A 23494-nucleotide genomic window follows, 5' to 3' on the forward strand; every position below is an offset into this window, starting at 1 on the left:
GCTAGGATGGAGGCATGCACGAAGGGGGTGATTCAGTACTGCTTGCTAAGCAGGGACGTTGGCTGCTTACCGCACATGCGCATGCACAGACACCCCAACATCGGAACGGGGCTGAATTCAGCACCCTATGATCCTTACTCAAACACCCCCTAAATGTGGCGGGAAACTGGACAGAAGCCGCTACTAATCCAATCAGCTGCCACATGTAGTTCATTCACCCAGGACTGTGAATTACATTCTCGTGTCCATCTGCGCAGACATTGCAGTACAACAAACTGGGCATATATCTATTAAACTTAAAAAAAAAATTGCTTTCTTTAGTATCATGAAGAATTCAATATTTGAGTGCCAAGTGAATGTCAAAATTGGTGTGAAAATTGCCAAGCAAACATTTTTATTTATAATAATGGCCTGTAATTTTACCTTATATAGGAAACATTTTGTATTTGAATTTATCTAACAAATGTGAGCGACGCTGGTATTTTTAGACAATATTTTGCATATCTCTCACAGACCGTTTGGAACTCATATTTTGCGCATCTCTCACAGAGATGTAGGCACTCAAAGGGTTAACTAGAGGTACTTCAGCACTGTAGTCCCTCTCTTTATGACTGCATAGCTGTCTAGGGGGGTTACGGTATGCATCATAGACTGTCTCATGATAGACAGTCATATGGTCGACATGGTTATATGGTCAAAAGGTCAACATCCAAAAGGTCAACATGGAAAAAGGTTGACATGATTTTTTGGGGTCTCTATATCGACATTGTACCATGTCCCCTCGCATGGCTTGCCATGCTTTGGGCTCGGTGCCTGCGCTGCGCTTGGCACACTACTTTATTCTCCCTCCACGCCCTAATGTGGATGGTAGGGCATGAAATACCGCCTGAAAATTTTGTAAAAAATTGCCAGTGATTTTATGCCCGTGTGTACGCACCTCTACACTGTCTGTCTATGATCGGTCTGGATACCGTCTAGGGGACTGCCAAAAAAATCCCAAAATACCAAGCTCCAAAATGATTAGCATTTGTAGCTTGGCCTGTTAGCTAGCACTATTGTTAGATGGTGTTAGCTCATTATAGCCTATGACAGTGGTTACCAAACTTTTTTGAATCACGGCACCCTAGAGCATCAAAATATTTTCCAGGCACCCTCAGGCCAAATGCTTCTTATCGAGAAATCCAGAAAAACAATATTAAATTAAGTGCATTGTGTTTATATGTCACCGTTATCTGTGAGGGACATGATTTGCTTCTGTTTGTCCACATATGGTATGATTGGCAGCCACAAGCACTGGTTTTGCCTGGTACATTGGCCATAAATAATATGAATTGATCTTGGTCCACCAACCCAAGTGTCCACCAACCCTGTAAGTGTCCTGCGGCACCCCAGGGTGCCTAGGCACACAGTTTGGGAACCACTGGCCTATGAGCTACAGTATAATATTGTATTAATACTTGCACATTCAAGGATGATATAATAGCATGCACTTTAAAAAGGAAAATGTTTTAAATACCTGAAGTTTGGTGCAGATGCCCATTCCAGAGCCAGACAGGCAAGACCTATAGCAGCATATACCAGAAGGAAGAAAATGGTCACAATTGCTGCAATGGTGTTTAGTTTTCCTGCAAACAGCACCAGCTGGAAGACAAAAAGCAAATTATTAGGTTAAATAGCCAGGTACACCTGAAAAGCATTGTCAAGATATATAACTAAACAGAAAATAAGGGCAATGGGCATGATTCTGTGCCTTATGCAATGCCGACGTTCATGTAGCTCCGCAATTTTTTTTACAGCTATGCATGCGCTATCATTTCTATAAAAGCTGAGGCCGTTACACAGAGTGTATGTATAAAGGTGATGCTGCACTCGGTACAGACACAATTAGAAATGGGCCGGGAAAGTTATGGCCATTCTTGGGCCATAACTAATAATAAAGCATTTAAAAATTGTCGGTCTCAAGGGTGTGTAATGGAAGTGTTGTGGACATGGACACCGTTTGAAGTGCACCGCATCCCCTCGCTTCGCTCGCAATGCTTCTGGCACACAATTTTATTCTCCCACCACGCCCTAGTGGATGGTAGGGCATGAAATACCGCCTGTCAGCACGTCAGCTCAAAAAACAGTGAAAAACCCCCATGTTCACCTTTTGACTGTCGACCTAGCCCATGTCAACCTAATGATTGTGTCAACCTAATGACTTGTCAACCTAGACCCATGTTGATCTTGACAAATGACAACCTAAACCAAGGTCGACCTTGCTGCCTGTCGACCTAGTGGTGTCAACCCAATGCTTGTCGACCTAGTTGGTGTAGACCTAATGACCGTATCGCCCTGACGCGATTCGCATACTCTGTAGTGTTCCTCACTTTTGCGTTTAAGGGCCTGATTCAGAGATGTATACAAATGCCTTGTTCTATGGGCCTTATTCTAGTTCACTCTTTCTGACAAAATCCTTCTTAGATGGACAAAACCATGTGCAATGCAGGTGGGGTAGATGTAACCTGTGCAGAGAGAATTAGATTTGGGTGGGGTTTTACTTCAAAGTGAGATCTATATTGCAGTGTAAAAATAAAGCAGCCAGTATTTACCCAGCACAGAAACAAAATAACTCACCCAAATCTAATTCTCTCTGCACAAGTTACATCTACCCCACCTGCAGTGCACATGGTTTTGTCCATCTAACATACCTCCCAACTTTGTAGCTGCAGAAATAGGGACACTCACGCAGCGTCCAAAAAGGGGGCATGTCTTATGTAAATGAGGGGCGTGGCTTATGCAAATGAGCCACATCCCCGTTTTCGGCCGGGAATAGACAGACTCTGTGCGCATGCGCACAGCGTCTATTCTGTTAAATTGGGGGGGGGTGGTCCCAACTGCCCCCCCCCCCCCCCCCCCGCAGCGGGACACCTACAGGACCCGGTAATCAGGACTGTCCCGCTGAAATCGTGAGTGTTGGGAGTGAACTAGAATAAGGCCCTATATGCAGAGGCTGTGTGGAAAAATTGCAGGTGCCGGTAATCTTTATTGAGATACCCATTGCCTCATATAAACATCCATTTCAAATGGAAAAATAGCTCATTTGCCACCGCATTGCTCCAGAATCCAACTACTGTACATACATTTCCCCACACCCTTCAAAAAATATGTCCCACATAGTGTAGGATTCACTTACTTACCTATACAACCCAGACATGACACTCATACTTCCCTACATGTACAGAGATAATTCCCAGCAGTGTTTTATATATTCCACATACATGTCACTGGAAAATTAGAACAGTTTGAAGAACGATTTTGAAAATGACAGAAATATCTTTAGTTAAACCAAAACAGTATCTACCTTTTTCCATTCACTGAGTCCATATCAATTAGACTGGACAACAAATCAATGCAGGAATCAGCAGACACTGAGGTAGATAAAAGGGCTAAAGCTTATCTAAATGTAAGAACATTTTTAATTCTAGATTCATGGGGTCACTATTCCGGCACTATGAGCTCTGTGTTCTCGTATGATGCAGGACTTTGGGCCTTATTCTGATCGGTGCGGATTTCTCCGCATGCGGTCGTCCCGCCGATGGTGATCGTCTGCGCATGTGCAGAGGTCATTCTGCGCATGTGCAGGCGATTTCGCCGCACGTATTCTTGAGACGCCGCACAGGGGGCGTAGAGGGGCGTGAGGGGCTACTTAGCCTCATTACCCTATGCATACGCCCCGCGTTTCATGGGCGTTCCCATGCAAACGCGGGGCGTATGCATGGTAATGAGGCCGTGACGCGTGTGTAGGGGGCGGGCATCTGACATCGCCGGATGTCAGCTGCCCGCCCCCATACATGATTTCACACGGACAAGTGTCCGTGTGGTCTTGGGTGGCGGGACCTGGTGGAGCGTGCGGCCCTGCATTCGATGTTCGGCGGCCATCGAATGCAGGGGCTGCTCCCAAGACGGAGGAGGCGTATCCCCGTCCAATTTCATGCGGATCGCCACATATCCGCGTACGGACGGAGGTGGCGATCCGTATGGAAGGCGGGGATTCGCCTGCACGGTCGTGGCCGCATATTCTGATCGGGCCGCACCGATCAGAATAAGGCCCTTTGTGTTTATACAGTTGTTAGGTACATGTACACAATCAGACTACGTTATCAGCTACCTATTGGTGTGTGATAAAACAAGAAAACACTTTGGGGTCACTATTCCGGCACTATGAGCTCTGTGTTCTCGTATGATGCAGGACTTTGTGTTTATACAGTTATTAGGTACATGTACACAATCAGACTACGTTATCAGCTACCTATTGGTGTGTGATAAAACAAGAAAACACTTTGGGGTCAATTAAACTAGCGGTGAGGGGTATGAATAACAAAGTACTTTGGGGAGTAAAGAAATGTCAGTTTTCATGTGAATTTCTCCATAAAGCACAATAATGGGGTATGATGAGGTGTTGTATTGATGGTAGAAGGGAACTTGCAAATGAGAGCTACGGTAATACTGTTTATCCCAAAGTTTATCCCAAAACACTGAAAATTCACTTTCTGTACCCCAAAATGCTGGAAAATATTTGCTTACCATAAGGGGCGGCAGTTGCGGCCCCTGCTCTGAGCATATAGTGCAGGGGGTAGTACCAGTTAGCACATATAAACATACATGTTCTGATGTATGTAACATATGTGCTGGCTGATTACCCTGGAGTTCAGCAGCGCTGTGGGTATAACACGCCATGCGGCACCCGGGACTCAGCATAAAGCATAATACAGAACGTCTTTAAGCAATTGTCTGTCTGCTCGAGAACCAGTAGAAAGATATTGATGCCGATATTACCATATTAAAGAGCATTTGTCGAGGTCGCCAACCATGCCTTGCACAACATACCATTGTATTAATCTGTGACTTTGTGCCATTTACTTAGTGACAAAAATACTAAAATTAAGTGCCTAGTGCACCATATGTAAATTGGGATATGGTTATAAATAAAATGTATATGTGTGTGTATATGTATGGGTGTGATTATTAGTCAGAAACACTGTAAACATAAAAACACTATTTTTCAATGCCTCTCTGCCCTAAATGTCTACCTGGAAGACCATTTTACTTGCACGTTTCATCTGGTGAGATTGGAAGTGATTTGCTAACAATCATACTATTTCACGGAATGCAATACTCTGTAATGTGCGGGAGTAGGGGGTTTCTAAGTGCACGTAAATGGGTTAATGGTGAAGTTCTGCTGCACTCTGACATTTTCAGGCATCTGGAGAACCATTGGAGAAAAATGCCTGAATAAATAAACAAATGAATGAGAAAAGATAGCAGTGTCACTATCTGTTTGGAGGAATGGACTTATTTAAGCAAAGTTGACACTGGTGATTTATCTGTGAGGTTCATGGCCATAACCCATCGCCCGCAGATTTTGGCCCTTAGTCTGAAAGCATCATCTTGGATTTTGATGACTCTTTAACTGAATAACAGAGCATGGAGAGCAGACACCATCTATCAGAATAAAGCCAGCTCTTCCCCAGCTCTCAATCCTATTTGTGCATAGAATCAGTTCCAGAGCACTGGGATTTGTGGAGAAATAGAATGTCTCTTTCCTCCAAGGTAAAGTGAATACCCTGACGAAGAGCTATATGTTCATTATGTACCTGACAGCAGGACATATCATAATTACTGCATTTAAAGAACTCTTGGAAATGTAACCAAACACAAAATATTGGATGGACTGTGGGTTTTAGTGATAATTGCTCTGGAATTATATATACTGGAGGCGGCTGATGCAGAGGAGAATGCACTACTGTTTATGATGAGTACCTTGTCTTATTTCACACTGCACATGGCCTGAAAATGATGCGGATGCTGCACGGTAATCAATCTGGGCGCAACAACCCTAAACATCGGAAGAGGCTGAACTGGTGACAGTGATAGATTTCCCACTGGACACAAGGCATGAACCTAGGGCTTCCTCTTGCTGGGAGGGCAGCACAGCATGCCTGTATTCCACTGGAAGTCCCTGCGGAGAAATCGGCTTTGTCCATGGAGATACTATGGACTCCCAATATCCTCAACATAGGACCATCTTAATGTATGTGCTCAATGTGCCACTGTCTAAGGGACTCCCGGAGGCCTTCAAGCTAGGGCAGATAGGGTTATGGGCATCTGCAACCTGAGCTTCTTGGGAGGCAGTAGGGAATGCTGCCTGTTTTCGCTGATTGTGAATCACACAATAATATAGCAATCAGGCAGCATTCTCTATTCCCGCTTCCCAGCCTGCAGCCAGACCGTCTACAGCAATGAGTAATTCCATATCTCATAACCCATTTAACGCTCTGATGATGTCTGACTAAACATCATATGCTGGATGCAACTGCATCATATACTTTTAATTATTATGGGACCTTCATTACCCTTAAAGTAAATATTTTGGGTTTCACATTTATATCGGAACAATGTCACTATGCATGCAATTGAGTCTGTAGATGAAGCACAACAAAAATTAGCTGCTTCATTGAAATACTTGAGCATGGCCCGTGTTGCATCATTGCCTTCTCTGTGGCTTTATTAGACAAAGGCGGTCTGAAATTCAACCCAATACGGTTCTTAATAGCACAAACTCCACTATCCTCCTTCCCCCACCTATGATTCAACAAGCCCGGAGAGTATGGATGGTAGTTGAGAAACTGCTGGGGAATCCCACTAAAGACCCCTGTTCTCCTATAACGAACAGCATGAACTGTCCTGAAATACATACTATAGAGGGTAGTTCAGGATGAATTTCTTTTGGGGTATCGGCAATAGTACAATTCTACCAAGGTTGAATTCTCCATACCTTTGAGTATTTATCCTCTACCTATGCCATTCCTAGCAATTATTTGCAGCAATCTTTACAACTCCATCATGTCTTATTTGCCTTTCCCTGCAATTCTCTCATTCCCTGCACACCTGCTGGTTCATAAGCTTCCTGGGTGACACACCTCTGATTGAGCAGCTTACCAACAAAAGTGTTGTGCAGTTGAGAGAGGCATAGATGGGTCAGCATTAGGAGGGATTGCTGACACCTGAGTGCCATTGGAGAAGCCAGGGGTAGCTCCAGGTAAGCTGGCTCTCAGACGTTATAAGCCATTATCATGTGGCCTTATACTGGGCTATTAAGCCCAGACATAAATGTTATTGCTTATGGGATGGGTTTGGGAATGTGGTGCCCCCTGTGTTGGTAGGGCTGGTCTGCTCCATGTTAGCACACCCCAACATTTTATTAACACTTATTTTTTCCTATCACATTGTATAGATTTTGTATTTTAATCACACCTTCACTTCCCTACATAGCACCTATGTGCTTCTTATTAACCCCTACTAATTTTCATTTGTGTGCTGCCCTGGAGTACTCAGCCTGTGTCGGCATTTATGGGGCCCACACCCCAGACCCATACCCAGTATTAGGGACCCCCAGTGACAGAGATGCCTTGACGTACGGCCTGGGGGCTTAGCCCTATATCTGCAGATATACGCAACCAAAATCTCTGTGTTATCTGATTATTATGTAGTTATGTTTCACTCAGTGTGCAATTGGGATACCAAATGTTTTTTTCCTAGACAGAATTACCCCTCCCTTTTGGCACCTGGGTGACACACCTCTGATTGAGCAGCTTACCAACAAAAGTGTCATAAGCTTCCAGTGTTTTTATTTTACAAGCCGCGCTTTTCCTGTCAGATTACAGCAAATGCAGCTGTATATTTTATATAGAAACTATTGGACACCATGCAGATTGTTTCAAATTGGTGGATTGGTGTACATAATACTGGTATTGGTAGGTTCCTAAGCATTCCAAATCAATAAATAATATTTGATTAAAAAAAGACGCCCAACACTAGCAGAGTCTCCCAGGACCGGTCATGCCAAGAGTGGCGGATTGGCATAACTGCAGTAAAGTTATATTAGTATTTTTGTCACAAAGTAAATGGTATAAAGTCACAGATTAATATAACAGGAAGCGGGGTGTTGGGGGTAGGGGGCTTAGCAAATTATTTTGCCCAGGGGCCCGTTTAGACAGTCCAAGGCGGTTTTCCACATTGCTGTCCAAGAAGGTGCATAAGTGTCAACATCATGTCGGTTATCATTATGTCATTTTTTTGCTTGCGACCATTTTTGAATCAGTCACTATAGTATATCTTTGATTTTCAGGCAAATTTCTGGGTAAATAGGATGGTGCACTGAGGTTAATTTTGGGATACTTTGGCCCATGTTTACTTTTGTTATAATAATGATTATTGTTTTAAATGTGCAAATAAAAACATTATTTTTTTAAGCTTTGGTCACTTAATATACTATATATTAAAATCTGTTCCCAAAGGGAGGGGCACTACATTTTCACAGTATACAGGGTCAAAAGTTGCAGTATACCCTTTTGTTTCAGATACTGTGCAGGAAATGGGAAAACCAAATACTCCAGTAAGGTATGTTCGGTACACATCCTAAAAGAAAAAAGATAGCCCACCTCACCCATACCTTACTGGAGTATTCAGTATTACCATTCCCTGCACCGTTTCTGTAACAAAACGGTATACTGAATCTGTGTGCCATGGCTCCCTGGGATGCAGTGGAACACTTTCAGGGGTGCCCCGAGTTGGTGGTCCTGAACCTAGTCATTGTAATAGGCTAAACCAGTGCTTGTGGCTGCCAATCATAAAATATGTGGACAACCAAAAGTGAATCCGTTCTCTCATCACATAACTGACCCCAATGAGGACATTTTAATATATTTCTTCTAAAGTACATAAGAAACTTTTGGCCTAGGGGTGCCACGAAATTTTTTGGATACGTTATAGTGCCGTTATTTGAAAACTTTTGGAAACCACTGGTGTACTGTGACTTTTGAATCACCCAGTACATTATTAGTCTATTATCTAAGGTAGCAGGAGGAGCCCAGTGCCACTCAGGGGGGTGTATGCAATATGGGATCACGACTGTCAATCCCCGCCGACAGCCGTGATCCTGGCCTGTTTGTGGTAAGATCGATCGCATAACGATAGACGGGATTCAATGACCCGCCTGCCGTTTGGCACAAAGGGGCCGTGTTAATTCTAGCACCCGCCATCCTTGAAAACCTATGCAGTTCCTCTTCCCTGCCTGGGGTGTCGCTGTCTGCTGATGTGCTTCTAGCACAGTGTGGTCTTTATGTCAGCACTGATATGCAAACCAGACCTGTGCTAGAAACACCACAGCAGACAGCGACACCCCAGGCAGGGAAGAGAAACTGCATAGGTTTTCAAAGATGTCGGGTGCTAGAATGAACACTCTATATATCTCTGTCCAGTGTTTCAGAACCTTTAATAGTTCTTAAGTTCTTTTGTGCTGTGTGTGTGTATATACCACACACACCTTAATTGATGTATTTCTTTCGGCAGTTTTGATTCATGTGGCGTGCCATTTCATCATTTGCACATGAAAACCTGCGTTGTGGCAACCTGTACTTTTTGAAACCACCCCAAGGAGTGTAGATACACATATCAGAAGTATATTTTCCTATCAGCTTGCATAGATGAATACATAAATCCTAACATAACAGCAAGAAAACAAACAATGCCAAGGGCACCAAATTCCCGAATTAGAATTCTGGCAAAGATAGCTTGAAATGAGCATACTGCATTAGCAAGGTAAATATATTGCTTATCTGTTGATATAGGTAGTGTTAATGCTACTTTTTGTACTAGATCTCATCTCTTCGCAAAACTGAGATGCAATATTGTATACAATAATTGTAACGTGTATGGGCACCTTAAAGGGTACTTGTGTACTTTTACGGCTCCCATCGCATGCCACACGTCGGCGTGGAGTTGAGAATAGAAAGTGTGGCGAGCGCAGCGAGCCACCGAACTCGAAGCGTGGCGAGGGGACGCGGATACCTTCACAGGTATCCGTGTCCCCTTGCGGGCTTCACAGGTATCCGTGTCCCCTCGCGGGCTTCACAGGTATCCGTGTCCCCTCGCGGGGCTCGCTGCGCTCACCACGCTTCGGGCTCGAGTTGGCGTTGATAGTGGGGGTGGTACAGTGTGAAAAATGACATTTGGGGTGCATTTTACATGATTTCAACTCATGTCCATAATTTCAGTGAAAAATGACATTGCATCGCATGAGATCGCATGCGATGCGATGCGATTTTTCCCTGTACGATGCACATCGTGGGAGCCGTGATTGTACACAAGTACCCCTTAAAGTGTATTTTTTACCACAAGTGAAAAACAGATAACACCAGCATAACACAATATACTGCGGATGTCAAGGGTGCATTGAGACTTGTACAGCTCATCACATTAGTAGATTTAAGTATCTACCCTCATCTCACTTGGGCTAACAAAAGTCTGGTGTCACCTACATCTGGATAATGGGTTTAACTATCCAATATGGAGGAAAGACCATTTTTAGTTGATGTCACTTTTTACGCTCTCATCCATGGATCTTCATTTCTTCTGTTACGTTAGATTATATTTTACCCATTGAGCCTTACAATGTTCTATAATTTTCATCCACAGAGGTGATATGTGTAACCAAGAGTTAAAGGGTTGACAAATGTAAAGCTCCACTCTCACTGATTATTATTTCTGTATCCCTCCACCGATCTTGTCTGATCTCCTCTCCGTTCCTGCACCTCCATTGCCTCCTGTTAGCCTGCGTCAGCCTGCCCTTGATGGATAATATGTTTAACACTCTATCAAACAAAGGCCCTTATTCTGATCGGTGTGGCCGGATCCGAATATGCGGCCAGGACCGTGCGTGCGAAACCCCGCCTTCCATACGGATCGCCAACTCCGTCCGTACGCGGTAAGAAGCTGGCCGAACGGACTGCACGTGTATTTTTCATGGAATACGCCTCCTCCATCTCAGGGAACCTCCCCCATCATTCGATGGGCCCAAATAGCCCTTCACGCCCCTCTCCACCCCCTGTTCACATTTCATGCGGGATTTGGCCGTACGCCCCGCTCGCACATGCGCATATTGTTCAAAAATCGTAGTGTGTATGCACCTTAGAGACACAGGATGGTGAGGATAAGAGGCACATGGGGTGTTGAGTTTGAAATACACAGAGGAGGCTGAGAGACAAAGAGAAAGGCTGAGAGACACAAAGGGAGGCTGACAAACATTGGACAGCTGAGATGTACAGAAAGAGGTTGAGAAACCCAAAGCCAGCAAGACAGCAAGTTGCCAGCAGTACAGCAAAGTGGGAGCCTGATGAGTGAAGGAACAGAGCACTTAGCTGCATGCAGCCCAAACAATCTGGCCATCTTCCCATGGCAACCAGGTAACACATGAAAGGCTGAGAGACACACGGTGGGGGGGGGGTTAGGGTGTGAAGCTGAGAGATACAGGTGATATGAGGGCATGGCTGGAGATGGAATGACAAAGTGAGGGGAGAAGCTGGAGACAGGAATGGGGCTGGAGAGACAGACAAGGAGTTATATATGTTAGCAAAGAGGCTGCAGATAGACAGGGGGAGCCTAGCCTGTACATACTGTGGAGAGATGGGTGTACCAGGCTCCAAGATCTCTATTGCACACTCATTTTGGTCAGATTGCTACCCTGCTGTTTTGGTGCCCAAAGATGGCTTTTGAGAACAATCTAACTAGACCCATGCAATTTATATGCAGACATGGATAAATGGGCACATGTTCACCAACTGTCCAGGCAATTGCCTCTCCCAATCACAAGATACATACTTAAATAATTGCCCAATTCAGACTTCCTGAGTGATTAAAAAACCTATTTATCTGTAAGGGCAGAATCATTTATATATATATATATATATATATATATATATATATATATATATATATATATGTCTAGAGTCTGTGACTATCAAAAACACTGCCATCTGCTGGCAGAGATTGACACTACGAGGGAAATTTACTAAAGGAAATTTGTAAAAAATAGGTGTATTTGTATCCAGAAATACACTTATTTTTGACATTTACTATCCCGAAAATACGGCAATTCGTATTCGTATTGATGTGCTACATCTCTTTCTCACACATGCACAAACACAAAAGGTAGCAGACTAGCTTTTGAAGCTTTTACTTCGTGCGGGCTTACTAGCTATAGCACTTCTAAAGAAAACTTGCAAGATGCACTAATATACCCATAATATCTACACTCATATAGTTATATTACTGATGATAAAATCGATGTGGAATGTATAGTGATGTCTTGATATTGTGTCGCAGAAGCATGTGGTCACCATAGCTTGTACTAATGCAGGAGGGAATAGAGGCACGATATTACTGATAATTTGTCTTGACTGACTATTTAATAGAGTTTATCACCTTCACAGTGTACTAGCTACTTGTATCAGCGGCCAGGGAATTAACTGGTTTATGTTGAAAATAAAACATAAAAACAGCGACAGAGAGTACAGACGGTAGACAGGGAATTATTTGTATTTATAGGTAAAAATCTGTGAATATCAAACAAACTGAAATAGTCTGTTTCTTTCTGTATTAAGTGGTAACTCCTTAACAGCTTTATTATGGGTATAATATGGACAGCCTACATTTTTACTTTCTTTTCTTTTAATTAACTTTTTTCACCTCTTGTAATGTACATCTGTCATTTTTATGGCTATAAAAAGCATTGAAAAAAAAAATCAATGATGTTGCAGGGAAATAGGTGCATAGGAAAATGCATTGACCGTGCTACCAAGTATAAAAATGCAAGTTGCTCTACCCATTTTTAACGACAAAAAATGCACATACAGAGATTGGCAGACAATAACAAATGAGCAACTGTATTTAAGAAATGAATAAAAGATAAAAGAGGAGTTGTCAGTTTGTTTAAACCACCAACCGCTTTGCCGGTGCCTCAGGCAATTGGATGTTCCTATCCCCAATCCTGAGAATACGCACTCTAGGTTCAGTATATTTAGAAAAGGAGGATGAAACTCACCTGGAGGCTGCACTACAAAGGCATATACTTCCTGTGGGAGGCCTAGAGCTACAGAGCTAGAAAGACATGTTACACAGTGACATCCTGATAGTTTATTCTTCAATTGCTTTTTCTTTTACTGTTCTTTTATGTCCTTGTAATGCACATCTGTCATGTTTATAGCTGTACAAGCATTTTTTGTAAACTGTTGGAATCGCTGAGAAACAGGTGCACAGCATAATACATACTGAGCCTATCCTTTGGGGTCTGTGCATTAATACAGGGAATACCATTTATCAACCGCAGTTTTTCACACAAAGCTGATGTGGGCACTGAAGTGGAAAAGATAGCCAAGAGTCTGACCAGTCTGGACCATTTAATTTACCATATGTACTGCTTGTATTTTTTTAGCTACAATGCACTCACAGCCAGGGGACATTTTATGGTGTAGTAAAACTTCTTCCCAGTATGTTAGGGTTTCTAGTTCATCTACAACAGACATGTCCAAACTATGGCCCTCCAGCTGTTGTGAAACTACAAGTCCCATCATGCCTTGCCACAGTTTTGCTATTAGGGAATGCTAAAACTATTGCAAGGCATGCTGGGATGTGTAGTTTTACAACAGCTAAAGGGCCACAGTTTGGACATACATGATTTACACCTATCACATTAAACCCCACTCCAATACTTGGGGCAGGTCATTTCTTTCAGGTCAACCCCTGAAATGTTCTACCTATTCGCATTTGCCACTAACAGTGGGCCTGATTCAGACCTGGGGTGAGATTTAATAGGATGAGAGATTCAGAAAATGAGAGATTTGGGAAGAAATCTCCAGTTTTTTTAAAGCGGCAATCATTTACACTGCAAAACCAGGTTGATTTTGCAGTGTAAATGATTGCCGCTTTAAAAAAACTGGAGATTTCTTCCCAAATCTCTCATTTTCTGAATCTCTCATCCTATTAAATCTCACCCTTGATCTCTGTTGTGCGAAATTTGCAGATGTCAGTGATCAGATAGCTGCTTCCCAGTCACAGTGAAATCCCACCCTGTACAAATATGCAAAAGACTTGTGAATCGATTGCTGTTCTGCAAATCCATTCGCAACTTGTTCACCATCAAATGATTTATCTAGTCTCTGCAAGCGTGCGTAACTCTGACCATTCCACAAATCTGCATATTCACACAACAGTGATCAGATCTGAATAACCCCCATTTATATATCAGCTTCTGGCCTATGGTCTACCTACAAATTTATTTACAGTTTCTTATATAGTGCAGCAGATTCCGTTGCGCTTTACAATAATAGACAGTGATAAAACAAACTGGGTAACAACAGACAGACTTGGAGGTTAAAAGGGAATGGAGTGGTGCGTTATCAACAGCAGCTGGCACTGGGTTGTCAGACCCAAATTATTAAAGATAAAAAACAGGAAAATGTGCCAGCGCTGGCTGTTCCAATTATATAGACAAGACGGTTCTCAATAAAATATCATGTAATAATACATACTGATGTACATCTATCACAAATATAAAAATCAACAAAGAAAAAAAGTAAAAATTGAGCAATAACAGTGTGATATCACAGGGATATATATTATATTGTTGAGATCTCCATATTTTATGGCTTTAATTGAGATGATGTTTAATTGGTGTATTACCACCCGTTGAGGTCTTCTGATGAGGTTTGTGTGTCCAGAAAGAGTGACAGCAGATTGTCCTTGGTTGCCCTATAATTTCAAGGGCTCAGGTCTCCCTATTTGGCATATTCTCTTCCTTTGTAAGCTGGATAATTAGGAATATTGCAGATATCCCAAATTAAGAAGTCCAGGTGAATCAGGAGAGGCTAGACGTCAGTGGGAGGTAGGACAGGTCACACTGGATGGATGCAAGAACAGCAGTGGTTGGAATAAAGCTCAACGCATTTCCCCGGATATTTTGTGTCCAGCTTCCTCAGGAGCAAGTGTCAACTTACGCCAAATAGGGAGACCTGAGAACTTGCAATTATAGGGCAACCAAGGACAATCTGCTGTCACTCTTTCTAGACACAAAAAACCTCTCCAGAAGACCTCAATGGTAATATACCAATTAAACATCATCTCAATTAAAGCCATAAAATATGGAGATCTCTACAATATAATATATATCCCTGTGATATCACACTGTTATTGCTCAATTTTTACTTTTTTTCATTGTTGATTTTTATATTTGTGATAGATGTACATCAGTATGTATTATTACATGATATTTTATTGAGAACCGTCCTGTCTATATTATTGGAACAGCCAGCGCTGGCACATTTTCCTGTTTTAGACTTGGAGGTTAGAGGGCCCTGCAAATAAATGCAAAACGATTAAAGCTTTAAATACTGAGAGCTATTAAATACTCAAAGCACAATGTTAATAGATTTAGCATAATGGGAGGGAAATAGACAGACTGAAAATGCAGCTGATTGACATTAACATGCACATTCAGTGCAAGTCATAGCTTTTGACCTGTATCAGATCATAAAAAGACAACAGTACTAAAAATATGGGAGGGGTTACGATGCCTCCAAATCATATCTTTAAAATTGTATAATACAACATTAGGTCAAAATAAGCCTCCCCTACAGTCCAAAAAACCAAGGCTCAATCTGTCAAAGCTCCTCTCAGTGACACAAACACAACCCACTATTTTTAGGCCACACTCACGTCCTTATTCTGGTTGATTCAGAAGGCTGCAAATTTCGCAGCCTTGTGAGTCCCCAGACGCCCCCCCCCCCCCCCCCCCTCCCCGATCCCCCATAGGCATGTGAATGGATTATTTGCATAATCATCAATTCGCAGCCTTGGTTATGGGGGAGATTATCGAACGATTTATTCAGCCCTCTCATATGAGACACCTCTATGGTGTCTCTGATCTGTGGGCGCCCTGTGCGAGGACAGGGCGGGCAGCTGACATCCGCTGGCGTCAGCTACCCACCCCTCACACCCGCGTCATCGGGGAATTACCATGTGAACGCCCAGCGGGAAATGCTGGTCTTTACTATTGGCAAATTCCCTGGCCAGCCTCCTCACACCCCTCCGCACCCCCAGCCTGGAATTCTGTGTGCGAGTGCTGTGGGGGCTCCCACACAGCGGCTGCACATGTGCAGTCGCGAATGTGCGGGGGACCGACTGAATCAGAATAACCCCCTAAATGTATGACTGATATTAGCACAGGTACAGGTAAATGTTGGATATTTTGCGGTAGTATACAAGTAGATTAACATATTTTAGTATTTGTATTCTGTATATATGTCAACAAACAAAGCAGTACTGAACTCATGTAATATGCGTCAAAATAATAGACTTTAAAATCCTACTCCAATACAGCAATCTGGCTGAAACAAGAGCAGCTCTGTTGCAGGATAATAGATGTGTACACATGCAAATCATTTGTTTGTACGGCGCCACCAGGTACAAGTGGATTTATTTATTTATATTACAATCATTACAATAAAAATACAATCAAGGGAATAAATAATCTAAATGGGATACTGTAAATGCAGCAAGACAATAACATAACATAGTTGCACACATTAGCATTTTATTTCAATAAAGCTTCTCCCTCTGCAGCCATCTGCTGATTGAGATATTCTATTTCATTTTACTATTCACTTCAATTTCAGATCCCTTTTAACTTTATTCCTTTAACCATCCTCCTTTGCATTCCCTCAGTAGCAGACAGTGTGACCACTGGTTTGTCAGGACACTCTGCCTGAGCATCAGTGATCTAGGTAATCGATGCCAGGCTGTTGGAGGTAAATGATGAGTGTGGTGTATGATAGAGTCGTACTTGGCACACAATGACCCGTAGCAAGGAGGGAGGATTGAGCACGGGGTTAGCTAGGCAGGCGTTAATCAGGTATAATTACTATTTAACAGATAAATTAATCATCTCTGGTTTTAAACTATCTCTAAAACCAATGCTATCTACTAGACAACAAAATTATTAAATCTATTCAAGTAACGGTAAAAGCATGTGTATCCCCATTAACGTATCAGGACACCGACACCCACGCACAATAGATACAATGCTTTCTCTTTTAGGAGGAAATGTATCAAAACGTCTAAAGAGTTGAGAAGTTGATGAGGAGAAGTTGTCTATAGGAACTAATCAGCATATAGCTAGCATTTAGAAAGTACATTCTATAAAATGATAGGTAGAAGCTGCTTGCTCCACCCCAGTCTTAAGAAGGTTTCATAATTTGCCCCCTTATACCCCTTTCACTTTGCACAAATAACACAAAGTGCGGTGTGAAAGGGTCTATTCAAAATACCCGAGTCCAGCAACCCGGCATTCCCACCCGGGTTAAAAGAAGGGTTAAACCTGGGTCAGACCAGAGTTGCTGTACAGTGTGACTGGGTAACCTGGGTCCAGCAACTCAGGTCCAGTTCACACTATATGGAGGAGGCTGCTCCAAGTGCTGCCTCCTCCCCAGCCTCAAAACGACGTGCCACCGTTCCACCCCATTTCTGACGTCATTGACCAAGTTTATAGCCGGGTCGCTGTGGGGGCTCACCTCGCAGATGCCAGGTTGCTCCCGGGACGGACCATTATCAAAAACCAGGGAGCGACCCGGCATTTGCTATACACACTTCTAAACTGATTACCTAGCAAGTGAATTGAATCCTGAGTGTTTCCGGATTCATTTGTTAAAGTGCCATTCTGAGGTCAAGGGTTACAATGGAAATGTCCCTGGCTGCCCCAATAGAACATAGGGAATAGAGTCACAACAATGGTGCGCGATTAAAACACTGTGCAGCTGAGTATATACACCAAAGGGTAAACATCCAGAACGATATAAACAGCATAAAAAAGGCAGCCCCACAGTGGCAAGTAACAAAGTCAGGTGGAATAAGCAGGCTCAGTCACAGGTCCATTAACCAGTCCGGAACAGGAGATGGAGTCCGCATCAGAAGCACCACAGTGACGAATAGAAGCCTTCCTCTGGGGAACAGTCCTTGCAACACTGTGTTGTTGTGACACTACAAGTTCCAGCATGTCTTGCCACAGTTTTGCTATTAGGGAGTGCTAAAACTGTAGTATAGCATACTGGGACTTGTAGTTTCACAACCGCTGGAGAGCCACAGGTTGCCTACGCCTGGTCGATCTAAAAACCTCCCCCTCTTGCAGCATAACCCTAAACCTCCTCAAAATGCCAACCTGAAACTATGTGAGCGATACTGGCATTTTAACAGATAATTTAAAGCTCTCACAGCAACGTTTGAACTCAGAAAATTAAACAAATCACTAAAGTTCCAGTGTTTTGTCTGCTTTGTGTTTTTTTGTAGTATGTGGTCATATTCACCCATATCTAATGGCATGCGTCTTTAACGCCCTGAAGATCACAGACCAACCCTAATGCGTCATATAGTATAACAGTTGCGGGAAGGGATGTAATGTTTAGTACATGAGCTATTCTGAGAGAGAAAAGTATATTTTTGATTTGTAAGTTTAGAAATAATTTAAAAAATATTTATTTGTTGCACGTGTGCTAAACAAGTTGTATACAAATAAGGGGGGTATTCACTCAGAATCTGGCTCATTTTTCATTCCTTCGGACAGGAACTCGACAGTAGGTATTCAATGTACCAACTGTCGAGTGTAGGAAAGTCTGCAAAACGTCAAACGCAGCGGATTGATGAAAAAACGGCCATGAATTAGACAATCTGCAGCCGTTTCTGTCAAAATAGATCCCACTTGTTTTAAAGTCGGATCTGTTTTGTCAGAAACTCAGTGGCATAGCTATAAATTCTGCTCCTCCCTACAAAAAATGTTTGTGGCGCCCCCACCAATGCTATTTTTAGTGAGACAAAAAAAGAAAATGAAACCTGCACCAATGTATCATACTCAAATAAAAAATACTTTAAGATCATAAAAAATACCATCAAAATTTGCTGCCTCATCTTTTCTAACCTCAAGCGGGAGGCAGCAGGTGGCAGGTAGCAGGCTAGCGATAGCACCGACAGGCAATGGGGCAGGCAAACGAGGGAGGTAAAGTCCTGTGCTAGCAGCTGTGGCTTGGACCCTGTCTGATTCTGCAGCATGTGTGCCAGAGGCAGATTCACAGTCAGACTCAGCCGCCACTGCAGCCCAGCAAAGTGCTGCAGAGCCAGCGTCTGTGACAGCTGCCACTGTGGGGAGAAGTGCCACGGCTGCTAGCGCAGAACTGTACCTGGTGATTGGTGGGGTGCCCTTTCAGTGCTCACTGTGCGCTAGCTGCAGACCGCGCAGGCGCTGGCTCCCCCAAGTAATAAATTGAAATATTATATATAGAATTGGAGATCTATGTGAGGAGTACGGTAATAAGAAATGTGGAACAAAGTGGAGATAAGTCCTTGTATAACCATCCGCATTCTTTATAAGCATGAAATACAGTCATATGAAATACAGTAATATGTCATTTTTACAAGTAAAATCCTTTTTTTTTTGGTTACAATATGGGCAATTCTACATTGGATGCAGTTTTTTACCTGAACCAGGAACCATGACATGATGACGGACACCCAGGGGTTGCCTCCTCGTGATGTCTTTTTTGCTGGTACTAGCATTTTTCCTGTAAGGAACATGCAAAACACATTATTATGATTTTGTATTCATTTTTAAATTCTAGACAATTTGTTGTAATCAGGTGTCATAACCATGGCTAAGCCTGTTAATAATGCGTGGCAAGGGCCATTCATATTTGACCAATTTCTTGCCTGTTTACACTGGATTGTGTACTTTTTCCTCAGGTTTGCTACTTATTTGTTCATTGTACTTCTTTTATCTCAATTTTCCTTTGAATTGTGTGCACTGTGTGTCTTGTATGCCTCATGGTCCTACTGCAGAACACTGCTATACTCAGCAACAATGTAGCTGAACACATCTGTTGTTCACATATATATTTCTTGGAACTTAGAATTAATGTATTGGTGTAACTAAGTAGTAAAGTCCATGGTGCGCTAAATGGAGGTATTTAGCATGATATGAGGATAAGTGTATTTGGACACTTCCAGGAGGCCTAAAATGCTTGCTTCTAGTGCAAATAGCTTATATGTCCTATCTAGCAATAAAGATGACTTTTAAGGGTCACCTAGTAGTGTATACAAGTGTATTTGTCATCATGTGTCTATAAATGTTTAAACACTCCCATTTCCATCATGAGTAAAAAGAAAATTCCTGCTCTCTACATAAAGTACTTGAATGAAAAGACATCTAAAAGCCCATACACACTGGGCAATTTTGAGCTGAAAGCAGCTCAATTTTGTTGTTTGAGCTGCTTTGAGCTCAAAAGCCAGCCAGTGCGTACGGCCTGGCGATGAGTGCCGATGCGATTTCTCGCATCAATGCCGGTGGCTGCCGTTCATCTGTTGGTATTAGAGTGGACGGCTTTCGTCCATAAGTCATCCATCCCCAGGAAAATCGCTCAGAATGGCGAAAATCGCTCAGTGTGTATGCACATTTTCCCTGTCATCGTTGTCTATACACCAGGAATGTGTAAACTATGGCCCCCCAGCTATTGTGAAACTACAAGTCTCATCATGCCTTTCCACAATTTTGCTATTAGGGAATGCTAAAACTATGGCAAGGCATGCTGGGATGTGTAGTTTCACAACAGCTGGAGGGCCACAGTTTGGACATGCCTGCCATACACTCTGTGCAAAATCGCCCAGTGTGTATGGACCTTAAGTGAATTAATCATTTAAACCTGTATAATGATATATTGCTGGTTTCTGTTTTTGTTCTTTAAAATACAATAAATATATTAGATTTACTGTTCCATCTCTGATACATTTGTAATGTAAACCCATTTTATTGAAGGCAAGACCTTTATGTCTTTAGAGCTGTCGGGTATTAAAATACTAAGATTGCATGACTGATAAACAGGAGGATTCTGCAGGAGTATAGCTAAATATGTCGCATAATGTTTTACAATATCAGCTGTGATTAGTATGTACAAAGCTGTTATTGTCTAAGTAGAGAAACAAGAACGCATGATAATAGGACGGAAAAGCTATTAAAAGCAGAAATTACTAGTTAGGCCCGGCGATGGAATAGAGCAAAATAACAATCTTCCTAATTGTAATGATGCACAGTGTGTTTGATGGGTAATTTACAAGGCTTTGTGGTGATAAATCAGCAATTGGTAGATGCAGAAAGGATAAACTGCACTATATTCATTTCTCATCCTAGACGCTTACTGGTATAAGCAATGCTATGTAAATGGTTAAATGGATGAGACTGAGGAATACACTCGTGCATTAAGTGCATAAAGTGGGAAATATTTCATACGCTGATACACCAGAGGGGACAGCAATGGAAGCATTAAAAGCTTTCTAGCTTTTCTTTTTTTATTGTCACAATTGTAGATATTTGGGGTATGGTTATAAAAAGCCAACTTTACCAAAGAAAGAGCCGTCAGCCTGATGTTGAGCTAAATTCTGGAGGTCGCCCACTAAGAGATGTATAAAACCTTCTAAAGAGGAAAGTGGCCCTGCTGCCCATAGCAACCAATCAGATCATAGCTAACATTGTCATAGGCAGTGCACTCTATAAACGATAGTTAGAATCATATTGGCACTTATGGACAACACTTCATTGGTCCATTTGGTTACCGGAGGCAGATAGAAATCTGATACATTCATAGGTGTACGTAGCAGATTTTATTAGGGAGTGTCCCGTCAAAGTGGTGGGCCTAGCACCACCTATTGAGCATGTCCAACACCGCTCAATCCAGAGTGTCTACCATCATCTATAGGCACTCGCCACAATATAAAACGTCTCTCAGCCACACCATAATCTCCTGCCAGTCTCCTTTCAGTTTTAATCTTCTAATTACTCTGTGTAACCGTACATGCAAATAAAGTAAAAAGCATATATGGATGGCGCAGGTAAGTAGTGATAGGATAGGGGGGGGGGGGGGGTTCTTAGAATGCACACCCTATATACATGAGGTGCCATCATGCTGGGACTTGTAGTTCTGCAAAGAAAAATACATGGTGCAGATGCACATTTCATATTATTAAACAATAATAGAGGTTCTTGGTATATCAATTGGCCAAGAAATATTTGCCCACCAACCAGCTTCACAGTGACCTCATTTCTGGTCGGTCCCTGATACTAAGTTTGAATCTGGGGCACAGAACCCTAAAAAGGTTGGCATAGGCCAGTCACCCCAGGGCAGCACACAAGTGAAAAACTAAGCTAAAGGTGTATTAATAAGAAAGAAGCCGAAGCTAGAGGTTAAAAAGTGAATTGCTAGAAAGTATAATATATTAGTGGAAAATAAATAGTGCTAAATATTTATTTATCACTATTTATTTTCCACGCTGCGGGCATGGTGGCGAGCTGCGCTTGCCACCTATTTTATTCTCCCTCTATGGGGGTTGTGGACCCCCACGAGGGAGCAGTCGGGATTCCGACGTCGGAGGAATGACTGTCGGATTCCCGACTGTCGGGGAGCCATCCGGCACCCGTACAGCCTCCTCCTTCTGCATTAATACGTCACCCCGAGTACACGGTTCCATGCTGGTGTCCTGGTTATCAGCTGCTGACTGACTAATAGGTCCAATAACAATGCCAATTTCTCTTCCACAGTGACAGAAGGCATAGTACAGTGTACTATCTGGCATGGCGTCTTTAATACAACTCTTACAACTATTAAATTTCCCCCAGCGTGCCTGTGAGCCTGATTCAGAGGTGAATGCTATGTATGTGCATTTGATAAGACTTATGTATTCATATCTGCAAAACGATGCTGTCCTCGTGTGCACAGTAAGGGTTTTACGGCACTTTCATGCATGTGGAATAGCAAAACAATATTGCTCAACTGAGCAAATATCAGTCCCATTGACAACGGTAAATATCCGCTAATTACTTGAACTAAAAAGTAGATCCCGGGTCACAAAAGTCCGGCCACCACTGCACTACATAATTTGTCCAGGAGTTCAATGGAAATTATGAACAACACTGCATCATTTTCATGTCGTCTAGAGTCGTGGGCAATATTTATAATGGCTGCTAGAATCACTGCAAAAATGGCTGCCGTGCCATCTTTCCACAGATCGGTGCATGCACAGTAGGGTTTGAATGCTGTAGTGCAGTGGTTCCCAAACTGTGCGCCTAGGCTCCCTGGGGTGCCTCGGAGCACTTGCAGGGGTGCCTCAGGTTGTGGTCCAGAACCAATTCAAGTTATTTATGGACAAAGAAATCGGCAAAATCAGTGCTTGTGGCTTCCAATTAAGAAAATGTGGGTAAACAGAAGTGAATCATGTTTCACACCACATAACTGGACCTAAGGAAAACATTTAAATCACAACTTACTTAATATTTTGTCGTGAAATTAGTAACCAACTTTTGGCCTAGGGGTCCCGTGAAAAATATTCTGATACCTAAGGGTGCCATGATTCAAAAAGTTTGGGAACCACTGCTGTAGTGCTTAGAGCCTACAGCGCCACACTGCTGCAGCTACGGAAATCACTGGAAAAAAGCCCGCTATGCCATGGCTGCTTCCGGTGTGAAGATCTGGGACAATTGGAAGAATGCTCAGTGCAGACTAGCTGTAACAAAATATGATTCTGAGTCAAA

At 42.6% G+C, this 23494-nt stretch overlaps 1 protein-coding gene across 1 annotated transcript in view; it reads right to left on the reverse strand.

Annotated features, from left to right (window-relative positions):
* LOC146064230 (solute carrier family 12 member 9-like) overlaps nucleotides 1–23494 on the reverse strand; it is a 224258-nt gene that overhangs the window by 69899 nt on the left and 130865 nt on the right. Inside the window, exons 8-9 of the mRNA XM_083177477.1 lie at nucleotides 19399–19481; nucleotides 1517–1641 (exon numbers count right to left, since the gene is read on the reverse strand). Of these exons, the coding sequence (XP_083033603.1) occupies nucleotides 1517–1641; nucleotides 19399–19481 (208 nt within the window). The remainder of the gene's footprint in view (nucleotides 1–1516; nucleotides 1642–19398; nucleotides 19482–23494) is intronic.

This window comes from Crinia signifera, chromosome 3 (genome assembly GCF_055691185.1).
Source record: "Crinia signifera chromosome 3, ASM5569118v1, whole genome shotgun sequence".
Classification (NCBI taxonomy): domain Eukaryota; kingdom Metazoa; phylum Chordata; class Amphibia; order Anura; family Myobatrachidae; genus Crinia; species Crinia signifera.